Source organism: Lithobates pipiens, unplaced genomic scaffold (assembly GCF_037356315.1).
Source record: "Lithobates pipiens isolate NorthernLeopardFrog02 unplaced genomic scaffold, aLitPip1_a1.2 Scaffold_1, whole genome shotgun sequence".
NCBI classification, from domain to species: domain Eukaryota; kingdom Metazoa; phylum Chordata; class Amphibia; order Anura; family Ranidae; genus Lithobates; species Lithobates pipiens.
The window spans coordinates 178,962,485-178,984,411 of NW_027507685.1; the positions used below are offsets into that span (position 1 = coordinate 178,962,485).

At 44.9% G+C, this 21,927-nt stretch overlaps 1 protein-coding gene across 3 annotated transcripts in view; it reads left to right on the forward strand.

Moving 5' to 3' along the window:
* Positions 1–11,390, forward strand: part of PPP1R10 (protein phosphatase 1 regulatory subunit 10) — a 28,832-nt gene extending 17,442 nt beyond the window's left edge. For 2 of the 3 annotated variants that reach the window (XM_077478959.1, XM_077478958.1), the window contains exons 12-19: positions 78–245; positions 346–592; positions 1,227–1,302; positions 3,072–3,260; positions 3,765–3,879; positions 6,490–6,597; positions 7,672–8,142; positions 9,825–11,390. In XM_077478959.1, coding sequence (XP_077335085.1) covers positions 78–245; positions 346–592; positions 1,227–1,302; positions 3,072–3,260; positions 3,765–3,879; positions 6,490–6,597; positions 7,672–8,142; positions 9,825–9,934 — 1,484 coding nt within the window. In that variant the 3' untranslated portion in view covers positions 9,935–11,390. The remainder of the gene's footprint in view (positions 1–77; positions 246–345; positions 593–1,226; positions 1,303–3,071; positions 3,261–3,764; positions 3,880–6,489; positions 6,598–7,671; positions 8,143–9,824) is intronic. The other variant, XM_077478960.1, reaches the window with a different exon arrangement.
* The last annotated feature ends 10,537 nt before the right edge of the window (positions 11,391–21,927 follow it).

The window sequence follows — 21,927 nt, forward strand, 5'->3', positions numbered from 1 at the left end:
TCCAAGCTTTAACCATTCCTGTCCTTTCTCCTTCTGCATATAATTCTCATATGGCTAATTTGTCTTTCATTTTGCAGCATCAGTATCTGCAGCTACACCTGCCCCAGCCCCAGCAGATGTGAAACCTGCTGAGCCAGAAGTTCCCCAACTAACTAAAAAGGGAAAGAAGAAGAAAACTGTTAGCTGGCCAGAAGAGAGTCAACTTCGGGAGTACTTCTACTTTGAGTTAGATGAAACAGAGAGAGGTACATGGAATATCTAATCTGACATTATATCCTTGTAATCCACATGACTCTGTACAGCTTTGTGCTTATAACTGTATTTGCTTCTATGCCTACTTTACAGTTAATGTGAACAAGATTAAGGACTTTGGTGAAGCCGCCAAGCGGGAGATGGCTAAGGATCGTCAGGCATTCCAAAACGCCCGCCGGCTTAGTCATGACACCATGGAGGAAGTCATTCCTTGGGTCCTTCCACGGCCGTTTTTGCACCTGGGAACACTTGTACAAAATGGGAGCAACAGCACAGAAAAGCACACCCAAGCTGAGAGGGAGATGGGCATCCTGCAAGAGCTTTTTCTCTCCAAGGAAAGGTTAGTTTGCACATCAAGCACTGTAAAACTTTCTTTTTTTTTTTTCTTTTTTTTTTTTCAGCATGGCATGTACACAAGATTTAAAGAGGAAGTAAACCCTGATGAGTTTACTTCCTCTTTCATTCCCTGCAAAGGTAAAGCATAATGGACTACTATGCATCGCATAGTAGTCCGTTATGTGTCACTTACCTGACACAGGAGCCAGCGATGTCACCGCTGTCCCCTGTAGTCCGGCGCGTCCATCTTCTCAGTGGGTCTCGCCACTCCGCATCTGTCATTCGACGAAGCCGCAATGACGTCACTCCCGCACATGCGCACGGGAGCCGCCACGTGCGGCATATTCGCTGTTGACAGTGCCGCTCTCAGTGCGCCTGCGTGCTGCTATCTACGGCGCATGTGCCGTAGACAGCGGTGCCTGTCTTTTGGCAAATATCTCCTAAACCGTGTAGGTTTAGGAGATATTTCTTGGACCTACAGGTAAGCCTAAATCTAGGCTTACCTGTAGGTCAAAGTGTGTTGTAAGGGTTTACAACCACTTTAAGGGTGTAAATTTATTTTATTCAGCCTGCCAAGTTTAAACTTATTATAATCTTCTTCCTTTTTTTTATTTTTATCTTTTTATTATTCCCTGCAGTGTTCCTGACACCCCACATGAACCGGACCTTGAGCCTTATGAACCAATGCCTCCAAAGCTCATACCACTGGATGAGGTACATTTTAATTTTTATTTATTTTTTAAGATACTACTTCACACCACAATGATACCGCTTAGTCATCCGCCAGCATGAAGCCCACCTGACATAACTTTCCTCTCTAAGCCAATGATAATTTCCTGCAACAAAGTCCTGGCCATCTTCTCTTCATACTATCTGTGTACTTGTTTTTTTTTTTTGTTTTGTTTTTTAATCTGGTCCGGTTATGAGTCATCAGCTCTGGCTCCCCTGTGTAAGGGAGCATTCAACAATGGCTAAGAATTTCCAGTGCTGTAACATAACCCATAGGCTCCCATGGTTCAGCCATAGTCAGCGCTCCTTCCTCCCCCCTGCAGTAGCTGCTCACTGACAGTGCCAAAACTGCTGGACCAGATTAAAAATAGTTAAGTACAAACATCTCTTTACTACAGAGTATGCAGGACAGGTAGGAGGAGGGGAGAAGTTTTTAAGAAGAGTTTAGTTAACCTTTTTTCCATTTTAATTCTCTCTGACTGCAGCCCACCAGCTTAAAAATATACCACCTTCTCAATCCAGTGAACTTCACTGTGCAGTTGTGCCTAGCACCACAGAGCATTCATCTTTTGAAGATGTGCATGTTGGATCTTCCTTGTAGTATGCATTCATGCCACAGCCCTATATATTTATAGGTAAGCCATATCTATAATGGCCTGAATGGTCCAGCAGAGTATTGCTTGCCTATAGAAATAAATAGGGCCATGTTTTCAATGGAAAAGCTGTGTAGGGCTACACAAAGATCACTGGATTTGAGATACTCAGGTGGTTTGGGGGGCGGGGGGTGGCTGATTAGGGGAAACTCATAAGTTACAGTCTCTCTTTAACTGCTTGCCGCCCACGCACTGATACGCCATCATGTGTCGGGGGCTTGTGGCGATCGCGACCGCACCGTGTTGCTAGGACACGGCGTGACCCCGATCTGTTTAACCATGTGATCAGCTGTGTCCAATCACAGTCGGTCACATGTAAATACGAAGATGCCGGTAATTGGCTCTCCTCGCCTCACACTGACAGTGTGAGGAGAGCCGATCAGTGGCATCTCCTCAAAGAGGACATCTAGGGATGTAATCGGGGCACTGATCATCAGTGCCCTCATTACAATAAAGAAAGTGTAAAATACAGTGCCCACAAGTTCCACATATATCAGTGCCCATTAACCATGCCAGTCAGTACTGCCTATCAGTGCTGCCCATCAGTGGCCATTAGTGCCTATTAGTGCAGCATATTAGTGCCTCATCAGTGCCCATAAGTGCTGCCTCTTCAATGTCCACCAGTTCAGCCTATCGGTGCCGCCTCATCAGTGCACATCAGTGAAGGTGAAAAATTACTTAGTTACAAAATTTACTGAGAGAAAAAAGGTAAAAAAAAACGTTTCTTTTTTTTTTTTCCAAAATTCTTTTATTTTTTAATTTTTTTAAATTTTTTGTAAAAAATAAAAAACCTAGCAGTGATTAAATATCACCAAAAGAAAGCTCTATTTGTGTGAAAAAAATGATCAGTTTGTTTGGGTACAGTGTAGCATGACTGCGCAATTGTCATTCAAAGTGTGACAGCGCTGAAAGCTGAAAAATGGCCTGGGCAGGAAGGGGATGTTGGTGCCTGGTAGGCAAGTGGTTAATAAACATCAAAAAAAGATCTGTCGACTGGATAGCATATTTTGTAACTAAAACAATATAATTTATTACTGTTGTTTGACTCAAGTATGAAAAGCTACTTATATTACAAGCGTCGCTTTTTCTTACATTCATTAGGATTGTTCCATGGATGATAGTTCTTATGTTGAATCAATGGACGAAATTGGAGGGTCTCAGTCTCCAGACCTGTCATCTGGTGCTAAGCTGCCTCCTGTACTTGCTAACCTTATGGGCAGTGTGGGAAATCCAAAGTCGCAAACAAACCCACTGCCGGGCACCATGCAAGAGATTCTGACTTCCATCATGGTGAGTAGATTTGCATGTTGTGCACCATTTATTATCCATGGTCTATCTTTGTAAATAAAAACCCTGTTAGCATTATTCCTCACTGTAAGTCATGGAAACCTCTCGAAGTTCTGCATTCAGCTCTATTGTTAATCGATTACTAGAGGTTACGTGATATTATTATTATATAGGTTTTATATAGCGCCAACAGTTTGCGCAGCTCTTTACAACATGAGGGCAGACATTACAGTTACATTACAATATGGTACAAGAGGAATCAGAGGGCCCTGCTTGTTAGAGCTTACAATTTAAAAGCTATGGTTATAACCATTTAAGCTCAGTTCACGTAGCTACAGTACTTGCCATAATGATTTTTTAGCAGTAACAGCCAATGATATTTGATAGCTTACCTGGATAAACATTACTGCAAATAACGCATGCATTTTTCTGTAGCATCTGAGACTTAAGTGTTCGTTTTGCATTGTGCTATTTTGTATTTATCACTTTTCCACAAATGTGTTGCAGGGAGCCCAGGGTAATGCTAAACCAGAAGATCTGATGAAGCAACCAGACTTCTCTGATAAGATCAAGCAGCTTCTTGGCTCGCTGCAGAACCAGAGTCAGGCCACACCAGCACCAGGTAATTTATTTTTTTTGTTTGTTTTTTTTTTGTTTGTGGTCACAAAGTTTATTATGTAAGCTGCAATTCTTCCTGCTAAGCAGAAGCAACTGGCCAGTGTGGACATCAACCTTCCCCTTGATGCTTACTGCATTAACACAGCAGTTTTTTGTGTGTTGTTTTTTTTTTTTTACATCCCGTAACGTTGTTTTTAATACTGTTGATCCTGCCAGTAGATCCAGCTGTGATAATCCATATAACACTTGGGGGGGGGGGGGGGAGCTTCAAATTCATTTTTTATTTAGTAATTTAATAATGTAATGGTTAGCTAACCGCATTTAAGAAAGCTCTATTTGTGAGGGAAAAAAAATCATTTGGGTACAGTGTTGCATGTAGGCTTACCCGTAGTTAAAAATCGCAAAGCATGGTTTACAACCGCTTTAAGCTGCTGCTTGTCAATTCACATTAGTGTTGTCAGCCTGCAATTTGTCCTTTTTTCAGTTGGATTGCCTTATAAGGTCTGAAGTGGTACTACTGGTCTGTTAACCACTTCAATACCGGGCCATATTCAAATGATGTCCGCAGATGGGATCTCCCATCCTGGGTGGGCGCCATGACGTCATTGGCTTATCACCGCTCCTGCAGGGGCCCCTCGGCGATCGGGGATGAGGTGTGTCCCTCTGACACAGCCAATCCCACATCTGTGTAAGGAGCCAATAAAAAATGTCTCTTTACCATGTGACTGGCTGTGTCCAATCACAGCCGGTCACAGAATGTCATCAAACCGCGGTAACGAGATGTCACCGAGTTCTCCTCCTCACACACCAATCTTGTGTGAGGAGATTGAGGTAACATCTTGTTACTGCTTACAGTGTACACCAATCACACTGATTGCCCCCCCCCCCCCTTATAAAGTGTACCTGTCACCAGCCCATCAGAGTACCCGAGTACCTAACCGCAGCCCATGCCTCTGTAGTGTCATATTTTGCTCCCCATCATAGAATGCTCCGGAAGAGATGTTGCAGCCAGAAATTTAGCACTGCACATACGCGATGCATTCCAAACACTTGCACCATGGGTTCCAAATGATTTCCGACAATGCAGACCAGTGAAACCGTCAGATAATGTCACAGAAGTGAGTGGAAGTAATCCCCTCCCTGAGCCACAGTTACCTGCTCTCTCTCCGCTCTGTCGAAAGTTAATGTAACGATTACCTCCCCTCACTCCTGTGACATTATCTGACGGTTTCACTGAACTACATTGTCGGAAATCCTTTGGAACGCATTGCGCATGCACAGTGAAAAATGTATGGCCGCAACATCACTTCCGGAGCATTCTACGATGGGGAGCAAAATATGGCACTACACCTCATAGAATATACGTTGAGGTGTTTTCCAAAATGGGGACATTTTGTGGGTAATTGTCCTGGTGCTCCAGAGCTTTCAAAAGGTGTAATAGAAATTAGAGCAATAATAAGTGTAATTTATGCTCCTAGAATGCCTGACGGTGCTCCCTGCATGTCTGATCTCTGTATGTGGCCACGCTGTGTGAAAGTCACACGTGTGGTAACTCCATAGGAGTAGCAGATTGTATTTTGGGGTGTAATTGGAAGTATGCATATGCTGTGTTTGAGAAATAACTAAATAAATTCTTCATTTTCCCAAGAATTGTGGGAAAAAATTACAACTCCAAAAAAACTCACCATGCCTCTTACTAAATACCTTATGACTGTCTACTTTTCAAAAAGGGGTCATTTGGGGGGTATTTGTACTTAAATGACATTTCAAGGCCTCAAGAAATTATATAGGCCATCAGTGTATTAGGTGTGATCAATTTTCAATGATTTGCACCATAGCTTGTAGACTATAATTTTCACAGAGACTAGAGTTGTAGCAGTATACATTTTGGCCCAAATTTATGAACAAAAATTACTTTTTTGCTAAATTTTATCATAGAAACAAAGATTTTCGTTCCCTTTTTTTTTTTTTTTTTTTTTATTCACTTTTGCAAAAAATAAAAACCATGCCATGCTACTGAAATTTAGATCTCGCTCTCTCTCTCTCTCTCTCTCTCTCTCTATATCTATCTATATATATATATATATATATATATATATATATATATATATATATATATATATATATATATATATATATATATATATATATATTCTTTTTTCCTAGCATTTTGCCCATGGCACAGTGAATAATGTCTAATTATAACAAATATATATATATATATATATATATATATATATATTTTTTTTTTTTTTGAATCTTGGCATGATTTGTGTATTACAACTAGATCTGTGCAGTAATCCAGTGCCTCTGTGCAAGAGCTTCATGTAGCAAGAGGGGTCACTGCTACTCTCTCTCTCCTTGTACAGGGTGATTGATCTTGTCTCTACCCCCTCCTGCACTTTTTTGCAGGCAGGCTGTACTGTGTGCCTTTTCTTGGGGAATACCTGGGTTTGCAAAGGCATTTGGTGCACACAAAGGAGATTTGTAGCCTTTATGGCTTTTGCGGACCTTATTTCATGGGAGTTTTTGTACCTGGAATATAGCTTTAAAGATCTGTCAGGATTTTAGTTTAATATTTTCTCATCTCTTATTTTTTTTTTTTTTTTTTTAGCAGGACCCATGTCTGCATCCAATGGCTTTCCACTACCTGCACCTAAAAACCCACCACAGCAGATGCCTCCTCATTACCCACCACCCGGGCCTGGTGGGCCATTCCCAGGTAATTTATTTTTGTCTGGGCTTGCCATAAAAAAATTTTTGGGCGGTTGTAAGAAAATCTGTCACCGTTTGCAATGCTTATGAAATAATTGTACATTTTTTTTGGGTGCACATGGAAGAAAGGCTTTCCAAACTTTGTCATTAACAATGCTGCATTGCTTTTTTGGTTAGGAGCTTTCGAACAGCGTTTAACTGCATGTGTGGCTTAAAACTGCCACATTTATTTATTTTTTTAAATTACAACATTTTTGATTTGGCACTCCAATCTCTTGATCCAACAAGTATACTTCTCGAGGCTTTCTGTGGTGCCTACACATCACCCAGATGGCCTATCATGGTAATATTGATGGAGATTTTTTTTTTTATACCAATCACAGGTGCCACATAACATCCATGTTGGGTTTATTCACCATCAAATTCACTATCTTAAAGGGTTAGTTCACCTTTACCAAAAACTGCTTATGCAGGTAAGGGGCGCCTGTAGATAAAAACAAACTGTGCCGCTTTAACTAAAATAAGCAAACAACAAAGCAGGAAGGGATGATACCTTTTCTGGGGTTGTTTCAGACAGGCTTCGGGAGCTGCATAAATGACCTACACCTATAGCAAGGGCATCATTCAACCTTGTTCCAAGCTGCATAGTTTAGGCCCCTTGCCTGAATAGGCAGTTTTGTTTGGTAAAGATGAACCAACCCTTTAAGCATACAAAGAAAAACCTGTCAGGAGTTTTATCCACTCCGTAAACTTTTTTTTTTATGTTCCTTAGTCCTTGGTATGCTTTAAATAAAAAAATCTGATTGTAACTGGTTTAGAGTTTTCTAAGGCTAGATTCACACATGTCCAGCTGCTGTTTTTTGTTCACCTGCTCAGGTGCAATTCAGGAGCAAATTTTTACGTATATATGAACCAAGCCTAAAGCTCTTCAGAAAATTGTTAGCGCTATATAAATAAGTAAATGCAATCTTGTCTGGTTGCCTATTGCTGTCATGCCAGTCCTTGAAATACTGAAGTAATACTTGTTGACAAATCCATGCAGTAAGGATTAGAACTAACTTAACATGTTTTTATTTTGTAGGGCCGCATGGACCTCCTGGTGGTCCACGAATGATGGGTCCACCACCTCCACAACATGAAGGTTATTGGGAGCCGCCGCCAAATGAAATTAGAGGTGAACACCACGAGCCCATGGTTGGGAGAGGAGGCGGAATGAGAGGGGATAGAGGACATCCTCCCCCATTTCACAGAGGCAGAGGAAGCAGAGGAGGTGACCCAGGATTTAGAGGACGAGGTGGAAGGGGAGGAGAAAGGGGGCCTCGTGGACGCGATGGTCCACATAGTATGGGACATGGAGGAGAGCACAGAGGTTACAGTGGAGAGCACAGAGGCCATGGAGGAGAGCACAGAGGCCATGGAGGAGAGCACAGAGGCCATGGAGGAGAGCACAGAGGCCATGGAGGAGAGCACAGAGGCCATGGAGGAGAGCACAGAGGCCATGGAGGAGAGCACAGAGGCCATGGAGGAGAGCACGGTCATGGTCAAGGCGGAGGTAATTTATTATTATCATAAAAGATTATGAAATCTTTAACCACTTCCCATTGTCATATGACATCCACAGATCTCCCATCCTGGGCGGGTGTCATGTGATGGCTTCCCAGCGTTAATGGGGGGGGGCGCACCGAGGAGCCGATGCATGTGCCTGGCGGCTGCAATGTCTGCTGGCACCCGCAATCATTCGCGACAGATGACCTGTCGGGATGTGACAGATTGTGTGTTCCTAGTGTGTATATAGGAACACTGATCGGTCTCCTCCCCTAGTCCCTTCCCCCCACAGTTAGAATCACTCCCTAGGGCATGGGTCTTCAAACTATGGCCCTCCAGTTGTTCAGGAACTACAATTCCCATCATGCCTAGTCATGTCTGTGAATGTCAGAGTTTTACAATGCCTCATGGGATGTGTAGTTTCGCAACAGCTGGAGGGCCGTAGTTTGAGGATCCCTGCCCTAGGGTAACACATTTAACCCCTTGATCACCCCTTGATTGTTATAGCACTGATCGCTGTATAATTGTCAATGGTGCCAAAATATTAGTGTCCAATCTTTCCGCCGCAAAGTCCTAGTCACGATAAAAATCGCAGATCACCGCCATTACTAGTAAAAAAAAAAAAAAAAATGCCATAAATCAATAACCTATTTTGTAGGCGCTAGAACTTTTGCTCAAACCAATCAATATACGGTTATTGTGATCTTTTTTAGAAAAAAAAAAAACTGTAAAATACATATCGGCCTAAACTGAGGAGATTTTTTTTTTCCTAATTTAAAACCACAGAGGTGACCAAATACCACCAAAAGAAAGTGATGGGAAAAAAAAATGATAAAAAATGTTTTTTGGGTACAGTGTTATATAACTGCGTAATTGTCATTCATAATGTTACAGCGCTGAAAATTGGCCTGGGCAGGAAGGGGTGAAAATGCCTTATATTAAAGTGATTAAAGACATAAAATTCTCCCAGTCAGTCGAGATGACAATTTGTTGTACCTTTAAAGCGGGAGTCCGCCGGGACTCCGCGTTTTTATTTATTTTTTTTTTTTTTAAAGCCAGCAGCTACAAATACTGCAGCTGCTGACTTTTAAAATAGTGACACTTACCTGTCCAGTGCGCCCGCGATGTCGGCACCCGAAGCTCTCGATCGTCTCTCGGGTCCTGCCGCCGCCATCTTGGGTATGGGAATCAGGAAATGGAGCCTTTCGGCTTCATTTCCCGGTTCCCTACTGCGCATGCGTGAGTTGCGCTGCGCAATAAGGACGGTCCCCGCTGCCTCTGGGATCTGTGTGTTTCCCAGCAGGCAGCGGGGCACTTGCGGAAAAGGGGCATAATCTACGCCCCTTTCCGCAGAGAGCTATCCCGGAAGTGGGTGCAGATACCTGTACTGTACAGGTATCTGCACCCCCCTCCCCCCTGAAAGGTGCCAATTGTGGCGCCGGAGGGGGGGAGGGTTCCGATGAGCGGAAGGTCCACTTTAGGGTGGACCTCCGCTTTAAGACGGTGCCCTTTCTATATGTATAGGATACTGTAACCAGTTTCAATGTAATACCATGTGTGGACCTAACTTTTGTCTTTTGTATATATATATATTGGAAAATCAATAAAAAGATATTTGCAAAAAAAAAAAAAAAAAGACATAAAATTCATGCCACGGTTTACAAATATCTTTTTTTATTTCTTTTTTAGATATGTCCTTTCGACCAGTGTGTCGACATTTCAGATACAAGGGCAGCTGTCGATATGAAAACGATTGTGCCTTCTACCACCCAGGAATTAATGGACCGCCTCTACCTTAAAAACTGACCAAATCAGTGTTTTCCTGAAAATAAACGAACAAGTTGAACTTTATTATATTATGGCTTCTGTGAGGCCTAAATTTTTCCTTCAGTATATTTTCTGTTACTTGAAAAAAAAAAAAGCCAGTCTCTTCTCCACTCCTTGCTGGGTGACCTTGAAATACCACTGATGAAGATGAGACCTTTTGGCTTTTTCCAATTGTCTTTTTTTTTTCTTGCACATTTTTCAGTGTTGGCCATCCCAGCATTCATTATCTTCTGACATCCCGATAACACTAAATACATGGCTCAGAGGTGGCTTATCCATAGCTGGGTAACTTGGCTCCTCTCTTCAGTGCAACTTCAAAGAAAAACCTGCAAAGACTTACAAGTATTAACACTGACTGCTGACTTTTACACTAAAATGGGAATATTTCCCAAAATATGCACTGTGGTGTACTAGACCAGCAATGGAAATCTCTGAACTATCTGTGTTTTTATACTTTTTTTTTTTTTAATATATATAAAAATATGTATGTTTATCATTAAGCAGAAATGAGCTATGGAGGTTAGCTGGCATTGCTGGGCCAGTGACCTGTGGGCAGGAGATTTGCCACCCTGCAGCTGACATACACAAAGAGGCAGGGATACTCATGACCTCATTGACCCAATATGAGTTCAGGACCATATTGGGTTAAAGTAGAACTAAAGGTAAAACTTTTTATTTTTGGATAGAGTGGAGAGAGATTAAAACCCTTGACGGTTTTTATTGCTGTCTGTACCCCCATTAAGGAGATTCACACTCTATGTATCCTATTTACCATTATCATTGGAAGTAAAAGAAAACCCCCAAATTTTGGGTTGTTCCCAGAAAAGTAAGAGGGAAAATCTTTCAATAGGAATTCTAGTTCCAGTAACCTGGGGGTCCCCAAGGAATTCCCTTAATATGCAGGCATTTCCTCTCACTTCTTGTTTTGACTATGGTAGAGGGAGTAAAAGCAAATCTCCGCAATGGGACACAGATGGCAAAAAAAAGGAAATAAAGTTTTACCTATAGTTCTACTTTAAGTCGGAAGCATCCCTATTGCTCAGCTGCATGTATACAGAATGGGCCCTACCATACTTGCTGCATCATTGACCTATTTTGGTCCACAGCTCATCCCTATTCAACAGTATATATATATATATATTAAGTTTGCAGTTTTGATACCAGTTTAATACAGTTTTTTGTTATCACTCCCAAAGTGTATTTAAATACAGTGTTAACGGGGGAAACTCTGGCTTTCAGTCTCATTGGTACCACAAAGTGGGAAGGAGGTTTTGGTTTCTGTTCTGGAAAATTGTTTTCTGTGAAAACTGTTTGAGAATATTGTATCACTTTTAATGTATTTTGCTTTTTATGGGTCCCTAAAAATTCCTTTCTTTGGGACTTGTTTGTAAACTTTGTAGATGATAAATAAATCCAATGAGAAGGTGATTTGTTTTTGTTTGAGTCTTATGCTACCATTTCACCAAAAGATACTTTAGAGCTGAGCCCCACACAAAAAAACAGTTAAGGCCTCTTGCAGACGGGGCAGACTCTGCTAAGCGGATCCGCCTGCTCAGGGAGGGATCTGTGCCTGCTGATTCCCACTGAGCAGGTGGATGATGGGTCCATGTCCACTCCACTATGCAGAGCTGACATGGACATAGCCCGCTGTTCTCTATGGGATTGTTGGACGGAAGCGCCTGGCCGTTTTTTTTTTCCCATCAGACTTTCATTAAATCCGTTCTGCCAGACAGATGGAGAACGAATCGTCATCAGCCAGTTTTTAGGGGACACAATCGGATGCCGGCAAATGTCAGCGGACATCCGCCGCTCCATGGAGAGCAATGCATGGTCCAATCGGATCTGCCTGAAAAACTCAGACGGACCCGATCTCTCTGTCTGTGTGAAAGTGTCCTAAATCCACAGATGAAATACTTGTATGGAAGCTGATTTACCTTCCAAAGAATTAGGATTTCTGCCTATTTGCTCATGAGATTTATACAGCTCTGCGACAGAACACATGCGGCCTGGAAAATAGATCCTGTTGCAATCAATACAGCTAAGTGGTCTCCTGACCCTGTCTAACTAGACAGTTGAGGAGAACTAGCAGACTGATTTAACCCATCCCTTTTTTTTTTCCCCACAGAAAACAAGTTTATTTGTAAGTAAAACATATAGGCACGGAGTACATCTAGTGAGCAATCATATTTATCAGATTGTATTCCATCACCCCGCACTGGGCACTCTCTTGATCATTTATCAGTTTGCAGTTTGGTGTGGTTTTTACATGTGACTTGAGGTATTACTCATCCCCCAATATATGTTCAGGTCAGCAGGCCTACTCATTGTATGTGTCGCGGGTGTCGAGCCACCTGTCCCAGACCTTATTGTATTTGACATTTCAGCCCCTGTGCTGTTATATGACTTTCTTGTATGGCAGATTCAAGTTTATTTCCCCAATTCTGGCCTGAATAGTAGGGGGAGCAGTTTGCATCCAGTGTCTGTCTACTAACTTCCGTGTGCTAAAAAGGGTAGTAGAATGTGCATGGTTGGCCAGCACATCTTGGACACAGTGAGTTGTAGTTTGGGTGGTACCTGGCAATTCTTGCCAGTGTAAGGTATGATATATAATTGGGTCAAGCACGCAGATGGCCTGAGGGAGGCCATCTTTGTGTTTTTCCAAAATTTTGTTCCAGTCTGATTCTTCCATGAGGCCTATATCCACCTCCCATCTAGTTCTGGCCATATCTATAATCTGTGCCACTGAACGGGTTCTTAAGATATTGTAGAGTGGATATCAGTTTGGAGGGATTTGCACCTATGATTATAACTAGCAGGGGTAAAGTTTTGCAGGTTTGGGAAGCTGTCTGCAGATTGGGCCTGAAGGGCATGCCTCATCTGTAGATATCGAAATAACATATGGTAGGGTAGCTCAAATTCATCCTTTTAGTGATTGGAAGTTTCGTACTCCGAGGGGTTAATTACTTGGTATAGTATCCCCTTAGATGCCCAGGTGTCAACGCCTGGGATTAAAGACAGTTCCCGTAGTTGGGGATTGTGCCACAGGGGTGTGTGTGTGTGAGTGGAAGAAGTCAGCGCCGGTCAATTTGAGCGTGGTTTTCCCATATGGGATAGTAGGTGGTTCTGCTATCAACAACCCCTCTGAATATTACCTGCAAGGGAGAGAGGGTGCTACTGCCTGACTTCTTGCATGTTAGGGTTTGGCATCAAAGTTCAGCTGTTTTGTGGAATTGATAGAAATGGGAGATTTGGGCAGCTATACTCTGAGTGGAAGTCTGGGAGGGCTGCTCCTCCTGAAGAGGTTGGGTTTTTGAGAGTATTCCACGCTAAATTTTGTTTACTGGGTCCCCATATAAAAGTGTTGAGAATGCTGTAGAGCATTTTTGTAGATTTTTAGGGGGATTAAGACCGAGAGTGACAGAACATCTAGAGGAACTTTGGCAACAGGATAATTTTAGTAAGGTTAATCCTCCCTGTCCACGCCCAGTGGGAGTCATGCCCAGGATTGCGTACAAGTTTTAAATAAAGTGAATAGTGGTTCTATGTTCTTGTTAACATATTCTTGGGGCTCTCTAGTGATCTGTACTCCTAGGTATTGAATAGAGGACACCCTGTGCAATGGGAGGGAAGCAGAGCAGCTTGTTGGTGGAGATATGCCTAGGGGTAGAATTTGTGACTTAGACCAGTTTATGCGCAGTCCTGAATGTTTTCTGAAGTCCTCAATGGTCTGGAGGGCAGTCTTTAGAGACGGGCCAGTGTCCTCTAGATAGAAGGGCATGTCATCCACGTAAAGGCTCACTGTTTCCATCAGAGGGCCCTAACCCGAAGACCATGGATATTCGGATTCGTTCTGAGTGAAATGGCCATTGTTTTTTTGGCAAGGGCGTATAGCAGTGGGGATAGCGGCCAACCCTGCCGGGTCCCGCGTCCTAGAGGGAAGGGGTCCGATGTCCACCCGTTCACTGCTTCTCGGGAGAAGTATAAGAGCTTTGCCAATTTAATAAAATTAGGACCAAACCCGAAACCCTTCAAGCACTCCCACAGGTATCCCCACTCCACAGAGTCAAACGCCTTGGTGGCATCTAGCGCTATCGCTGCTCTGGAGCCTACTGTCTCATGGCAAGCTTGGAGATTCATGTGGAGCCGCTGGATATTCATGGCTGTGCTTTTCCCAGGCATGAATCCCGTTTGATTGGGATGGATAAGGGATAAAATGATTTGATTAAGGCCAAATATTCGCCAATATTTTAATGTCCACCTGGAGTAATGAGATTGGACTGTAGGAATCGGGGTATTAGGGTTTTTGGCTGGCTTGGGGCGCTCTCCCTGTTCGAATACCTGCGGTCTCAAGAAGTGCTTCTGCTTGGTCTTTTCATAATGTAGTTGATCGACTATGTTTGTTTGAAACTTAAGTGCCTTAAGAGCGCCGGTAAGGGGTCTGACATGAATTCATCTGTTGCTGATACTAGTCTCTCTGAGGCCTGTTGGAGCAGTAGTTTGGAGGAGGCTTGCAGTGTGTATATGCGTCTGGATAGGGTGGAGTGGACATGTAGTTTAAATGCTTCCTATACTAGGCCTATGGGCGCCGTGTCCCTGTTTCTATTGTAATAAAACTGCCACTCCCTCTGTATGTCTTCCTGGTCAGTTAGTGCAGACAGCCAAAAAGGGTGAAGGCGCCAAGTGCGAGGCCCAGCCTGAGGAGCCAGGCGTATGGAAGCCCAGCATGGAACGTGGTCAGGCAGGGACCTGGTGTGATAACCCGAGTCCCCAAGCAGGGGAAGTAGAATATCTGAGACCATAATGAAGTCTATACGGGACATAGTGGAGTGCATCACTGAGAAACCTGAAAAGGCCTGGGTGTTTAAAGCACCATGTATCTGTCAATGAGAATTCCATCAGTGTGCAGCTCAGTCGGGAGGTGGTAGGGAGCTGAATAGTCTGGCTCGATTGGAGTCTATCCTTGGTTGGGTTTAGGACCATATAAGAGTTCCCAAGCCAAATGGCTGGGATTGCGGGGTGCAGGTTAGACATTTTATGGTGGCCATGTATTATTGGGGGAAGTATTTTCCAGAAGGAGTGGCGGATAAGTCCCCAGAGCAGGGACATCTACGTAATACGGTGGTGTGTACAATCCAGAGAGTCTTAACGGCAATATGTACCATGCATACTTGCATCTCTTCCAACACATTACAAATAATTCACCATAACCAAAACGGACATATTCCCCTTTCCCCATACCCAGCCCTCAGCTTCCCCAATTTAGCTAGAGTATAATTCCCATAACCAGTGTGGAACTGCCTTAGCAACAAACTAACTATGAGGGCAGACAGATCCGCATCTGCCATAATATAGCCCACGAGGGTCTCCTGGGCAGTATGGTTGACGGTTTATTTGGGGGGGGGGGGGGGGGTGTGAATTTTCGCTGGAGTAGGACTTGCGATTCATGTAGTTTACCAGTGTTTGTTGGATGGATGGTAATGTTAGTATGCTCACTCACGGTAAGTAGTAGAGGAAAAAATGAAAATAAAAGCAAAAAATTGCAGGAGAAGGGGAAAAAGAAAACCAATTTTGGTTTCATCATTGTCTCCAGAATAATGTTAACAGTGAGTATGGTAGTAGGAGACTGGGTCATTGGTTGATGACGTATAATCATGGTGCCCAGCTTGGTGAAAGTAGCAGGGGACTAGTGGCTCAGATATCAAAAAGAGGGGATGGCCTCTAGATATTTGTGTACAATGCTGCAACAGTCTGGGGAGAGCCGTACGGTATATGTAATATATTGTGGGAGATGGACTGCAGGCATAGTTCCAAGGCTATGGCCTTAGGTGGGACAAGCATCCGTGGTGGAACCGGGTATAGAGAGGCTTACCCACAGTAGATGCCAGGCGGAGGTCTCGATCAGGCAGGACGATTCTCTTCGCGTCCCGCTAATCCAGCCAGGCCGAGGCGAACACCGGGTCTTCAAAAAAGTGTGCTTTGTCGCCCCCCATGATGCGGCGACGGACCAGAAACAACATAGCATACTTCAAATTATGTGCCCTCAGGCACCGTTTGACATCCACGAAGCGAGACCTCTGTTTCTGGACCTCTGCCGATAAATCGGGAAACACTGATAAGTGGCCATTCTGGAAAGGAATGTTCCCCTTGTCACGAGTCAGGCAAAGGATGGCATCTTGATCCTGGTAATTTAGGAGCTTTGCAATAAGGGTGCATGGCAGCACTCTCTCTCGGGTGGGCTCGCTGGACCACAAACGTAGTTGAAAGGGCCTCCCTGCCATATGTAGTAATCAAGAGCTTCTCCAGGAAAGTGGCCTGGTCTGGGCCCTCGCAGCCCTCAGGGAGTCCAATGAAGCGGAGGTTTGACTTGCAGGCCCGGTTTTCTAGGTCATCATGTTTTTGGGCCAGTTATTGTATATGGCGTTGCATGTTCTCATGGGAGTGCTGGAGGGGGTAAAAAGTATCCCCCGCTCAGCTGATTCTAGTCTCAGTCTCTTTGTCCCGGTCGCTCAGTTTGGTCATGTCCTGTCTTATTAAAGAGATGTCTACTTTGATCTCCTCTATCTTATATGTCAGGGTGGACTGACACGTAGAGCTGGCCTCCAGGACCTTGGCTGTGTCAGCTGCAGCATGCTCTGTAGGTGAGGCTGCAGGGTCGCCATCTTTATCCCCGTGGTCCCGTTCTTGACGTCAATACCTGTCCAGTGATGAGGAGGCTGCAGTGTTCCTTCCAAACGGAAGGCAGCGGCGACAGAAGACCGGGCCACCGCCTGTAAAAGAGCTATAAGAAGGCGCGGTGGCCCAGCAGAAGAACCGAAGAGGGGGACAAGACCCCCGAAGTCGGGAGAAGAGGCCGGCGGCGAGGAAGAAAGCCGGACTCCTCCGCTAGCAAAAGAGCTACAAGAAGATAGCGGAGGAGTCCGGCGAGAAGACCCCCGAAGACGGAAGACCCACGGAGCTGTGCAATAAAGTATTTTATCTCGTGTGTTGTGTTTTTTTTGTACTTTATTTTACAGGTGAATGGGTAGGGGTACATTGTACCCCATACTCATTCACATAGGGTGGGGGGCTGGTATCCGGGGGCCCCCTTATTAAAGGGGGCTCCCGGATTCCGATAAGCCCCCGCCCGCAGACCCCGACAACCAACGGCCAGGGTTGTCGGGAAGAGGCCCTTGTCCTCATCAACATGGGGACAAGGTGCTTTGGGGTGGGGGGGCCGCGCTTGCTTTGGCCTGGTACGGCTCAGGAGGGGGGGCGCTCGCTTGCCCCCCCTTTCCTGGCCGGCCGGGTAGCGTGCTCGGACAAGGGTCTGTTGTGGACTTGGGGGGGACCCCCACCCCGATTTTTTTCGGCCTTAGGTTTCCCCTTTAAGTCCATACCAGGCGGCGGGGCCAGCGACGTCTCCTTCGCGGGCCCCGCCTACCTGGAGACCCGCTCGAAATGAGTGGACTTTTCTCCGGGCGGGAAAAGTCCGCTCATTTCAAAAGTACGGCGGACTGGCACACACACGGCCGGATTGTCCGCCGAAATGCGAGTACGGCGGGCAGATTGATGTGCAACACGGCATTCTAAGTCCGCCGTACTTTCGGGTCAAAAAAGTATGCCGGAGGCTACACACGGGGGGATTGTTTGGCGGACATGAGTTTGCCGGACTTTTCCACCGGATTGTTTGATCGTGTGTACGCGGCATAACAACACAGGGGACTGCGACGTGGACCTAGTTTGGGAGGCGCATAAGGCGGTGATTCGAGGGGTATTGATAAAACACGGCGCACGGATCAAAAGACAAAGAACCGCTCAATTATCCAAGCTATTTCGTAAACTTCAAATCCTAGAAGCAAAACACAAACAGACACCGACTACTCCCTTAGGTAGTGAGCTGGACACGATATGAACTCAAATAACCGACCTTCTTCACTTTAAAGCTAAGGCAGCACTCCAGATTTCCCGTAAAAAAATCTACGAATCGGGCAATAAATGTGGCAGACTGTTGGCGCAATCTCTGAAAGCCCAACGGACAGCTTCTTATATACCTCACGTCTTCTCTTCCTCCGGGAGTCGAGAAACGTTGCCCCACCAAATTACCAACACTTTCAAGTCCTTTTACGAGACTATACAACCTAAACGTGACCCAGCCTACCCAAGAACATATAGCCGACTACATAACCTCTTCCAACATGCCCACCCTGACGACGGAAATCCGGGACACTCAAGAGGCACCTATAACATTGTCCGAACTCCAACTGGCAATAAGTAATACCAAGCGAGGGAAGGCCCCGGGACCTGATGGCTTAACAATACAATATTACAAGACTTTACTCCCATCTCTCGGGCGTCATCTACTCAATCTTTTTAATGACCTTCCGAAGGGAAGTAAACTCCATGAGGCCACGATGCAGGCCCATATAGCAGTGATCCCCAAAGAGGGTAAGGACCCGTCCCAGTGTGGGAGCTATCGGCCGATTTCCCTACTGAATACAGATCTTAAGCAGTTTACCAAAATTATAGCTTTAAGGCTGCAGCCATATATCCCCGACCTGATACACCTAGACCAGGTAGGATTTGTCCCAACCAGGGAGGCTAGGGATAATACCACCAAAGTCCTGAACCTGCTGCACGCTGCCGTCTTGGGAGACAAGCCAAGTGTCTTTCTCAGCACAGATGCTGAGAAAGCCTTTGACAGGGTGAACTGGGCTTTCGTGTCGGCCACACTACGCCATATCGGACTGGGTAATAACATGCTGCAATGGATTTCCGCAATATATACGACACCGTCAGCCAGGGTTAGGGCTAATGGGGTAATTTCCGAACCCTTTCAGATTACCAACGGTACGCGACAGGGATGCCCACTTTCACCCCTCCTTTTCGCGCTGTCACTAGAGGCATTCCTATGCCGCATCAGATCAAATCAGAACATAACGGGGATACCGATTAAGCATACTCAATACAAAGTGTCAGCCTACGCTGACGACTTGCTATTCTCACTCTCAAACCCGGTAATATCCCTTCCCATTTTGATGCATGAGTTTACAACTTATGGGGCGCTCTCCAATCTAAAGATTAATTTTGCGAAGTCTGAGGCAATGGGGGTAGGGATACCGGCAGCGCAGCTCACGCACCTTCAAACCAGCTTCCACTTGAAGTGGACAAATAAGGCCCTGAAGTACCTAGGAACATACATTCCCCATACACTCTCGAAACTGTATGAACTTAATTTCCCACCACTACTGTTGGAAATTAAAACCGTTTTGACCCAATGGCAATCAGGCATGCATTCCTGGATAGGCCGCTGCAACATCTTAAAGATGTCTATCCTCCCAAAAATTCTCTACCTGATGCAGGCACTACCTATACACATCCCGACCGCCTTCTTTAAAAGGGTGCAATCTGTATTTACAGACTTTGTCTGGGCAAAAAAAAGGCCTAGACTCGCCAATAAACTTCTTGTTCTCCCCAAGTCTCATGGTGGGCTAGCTTTACCGAACATCCGAGCTTACTATAGAGCTGTGCATTTGGGCAGACTCATAGATTGGTGCCGACATCAGGGAATTAAGCTGTGGGCCAAGCTGGAACAGTCCCAAAGTCCAATCCCGCTACGGGGGGCACCATGGTGTTACCCAGCACTACCCACAGAGATAAAACGTCACCCACTGATAGGTAACACGGCGAGAGTTTGCGCCCGGATAATATCGCAAACGTCCCTCTCCTCCCCGAATTCGCCCCTTTACCCTATAATAGGCAACCCCCTATTTACGCCGGGTCTCTACGACGGTTGTCTCCGGAGTGTAGGCGAGGCGGGCCTACACCAAGCCTCACACTACAGTTCAGGAGGGCGCTGGAAACCGATGGCGGACTTCATGGACCCTACGGGCCCGTTTTGCCTGGATTTTCTGAGGACTCTCCAATTAACACATTTTCTTTCCACGATCCCACCTCCCTATGCAGACGCCCAGACGCTTGCAGCCCTGGAGGTGCTATGCACTGACACGGGTACCATACCTCTCACACTTTCGTTGACATATCACCTTTTAAATGCCCCCTCAGTAGACTTTACACCCCCGGGATTACTTAATTGGGAAAAAGAACTAGTTTGCCAATTCAATGCCTCCATGAGACACCGTATTCTCCGATTTACACACAAATCCTCAATATGTGCCAAGATCCAGGAAACCAATTACAAAATTCTTTCACGTTGGTATATGACTCCCTCGGTACTTCACCAGTACTACCCAAATACACCGGATCTGTGTTGGCGTTGCCACACAGATAAAGGGACAATGTTGCATATCTTTTGGTCATGCCCGAAACTAGCACACTTCTGGAAAGTGGTGCGTGAGACCATACAACAATTCATAGACCAGCCCATCACAGACGACCCAGCATTTTTTCTCTTACACGCCTCCAATATCCCTGAGAGGAAATATCAGAAATCAGTGATTCGCCGCCTGCTTGACGCAGCTAAGGCCTGCATACCACTCCAATGGAAATCGGCTCTTCCGCCGACCATTGACCTCTGGCTTCGCAAGGTGGAGCACATCAGAAAAATGGAGGACCTTATCCTCACAGCACAACATAGAGAAGAGGCCTTCACTAAAACCTGGCAGGGCTGGACGGTGTTTATATATTCAGCTGCGGGCCAGGCCCTGAGAGGGTCTGACACATAATACTGCAGTACAAGACTATAGTAGGCTGAGCTAAGGGGTCGTAGAAATAGATCCCGTATATGCGCATCTGATCAGATTTCTGCACGTTCCATGATCGTGTGTCCCACTGCTCCCCACCTTTTTTCCTTCCCTTCACCCCCCACCCCTCTCCCGCTACCTCCCACATACTTAATGCTCTCCCGCTCCTCTCCCTTCCACCTGCCCCCCCTGCTTTCCTCCTTTTTTCTTTCTTTTTCTCTCTCCTTTTTCTCGCTCTACTCCCCCCCCCCCATTCCTGGGGGTTATATCCGAGTAGTTGCTCATTTAAAAAGACCTTGGGAGGTGTGCCCACGAGACAGTGATAATCCGCTGAATTTCACAACATTGGTATTAACGGTTTTTGATATTAATATTACTGTTAGCAGAGACTTGTTGTTGTATCACCTGTTTTGCCTTCTACTCTGTTAGTCATGTGGAATGTTTGTATCTTGTTGGTCTATGTGGACCCATCTCCTGTTATAAATAAACAATAAAAAAAAAAAAAAAAAATCCCAATGCCTGCATACACGTGCTTTGACACGTGTTAGTAAAACTTTACATATCATTGCAACTACTAAAGCCGCGTACACACGGGCGGACTGTATGGCCTACTTAGTCCGTCATACAATCCGACGGCCATCCGTCCTACTTTCGAATGAACGGACTTGACCACACACGGATGCACAAACAGTCCGTTGAAAGCTTGAGCGATGACGTGTACAGCACGTACCAAGGGACTAGAAATAGGAAGTCCAATACACAGCAATGCAACCTTTCGCCGTGTAAATCCTTTCTGAGCATGCGCCATTCTTAGTCCATCGAACTAGCCTACTGATGAGCGGATTGTCCGCTGAAACCAAAGTATGACGGACAGAATTTCGAAAAATCCGAAATACTTAGTATGCCAGACTGCACGCTGAAAAAGTCCGCTGAAGCCCACACACGAGCGGACTGTCCGCTGAAATGTGTTTAGACGGACTAAGTAGGCCATACAGTCCGCCCGTGTGTACGCGGCCTTAGTGTATCCAGTTGGATTATACCTTATTGTTTAGGACAAATTAGGGTTTCATTTGGTGGTAAATGATAATGGGTATCTCTTAAATTTGTTTAATTATCAATGGAAAACTTGTCCAAAATAGTAAAAAACTAACAAAAAAAAAACGCTTTTTTAAATTTAGGATTAATATCACTGTATTTTTAAATGGAAATAAAACAAAACAAAATGTGTACTAATATTTCTGGGCCCTACACACATAGCAGAAGAATGATTATTATTTTTTATGCTA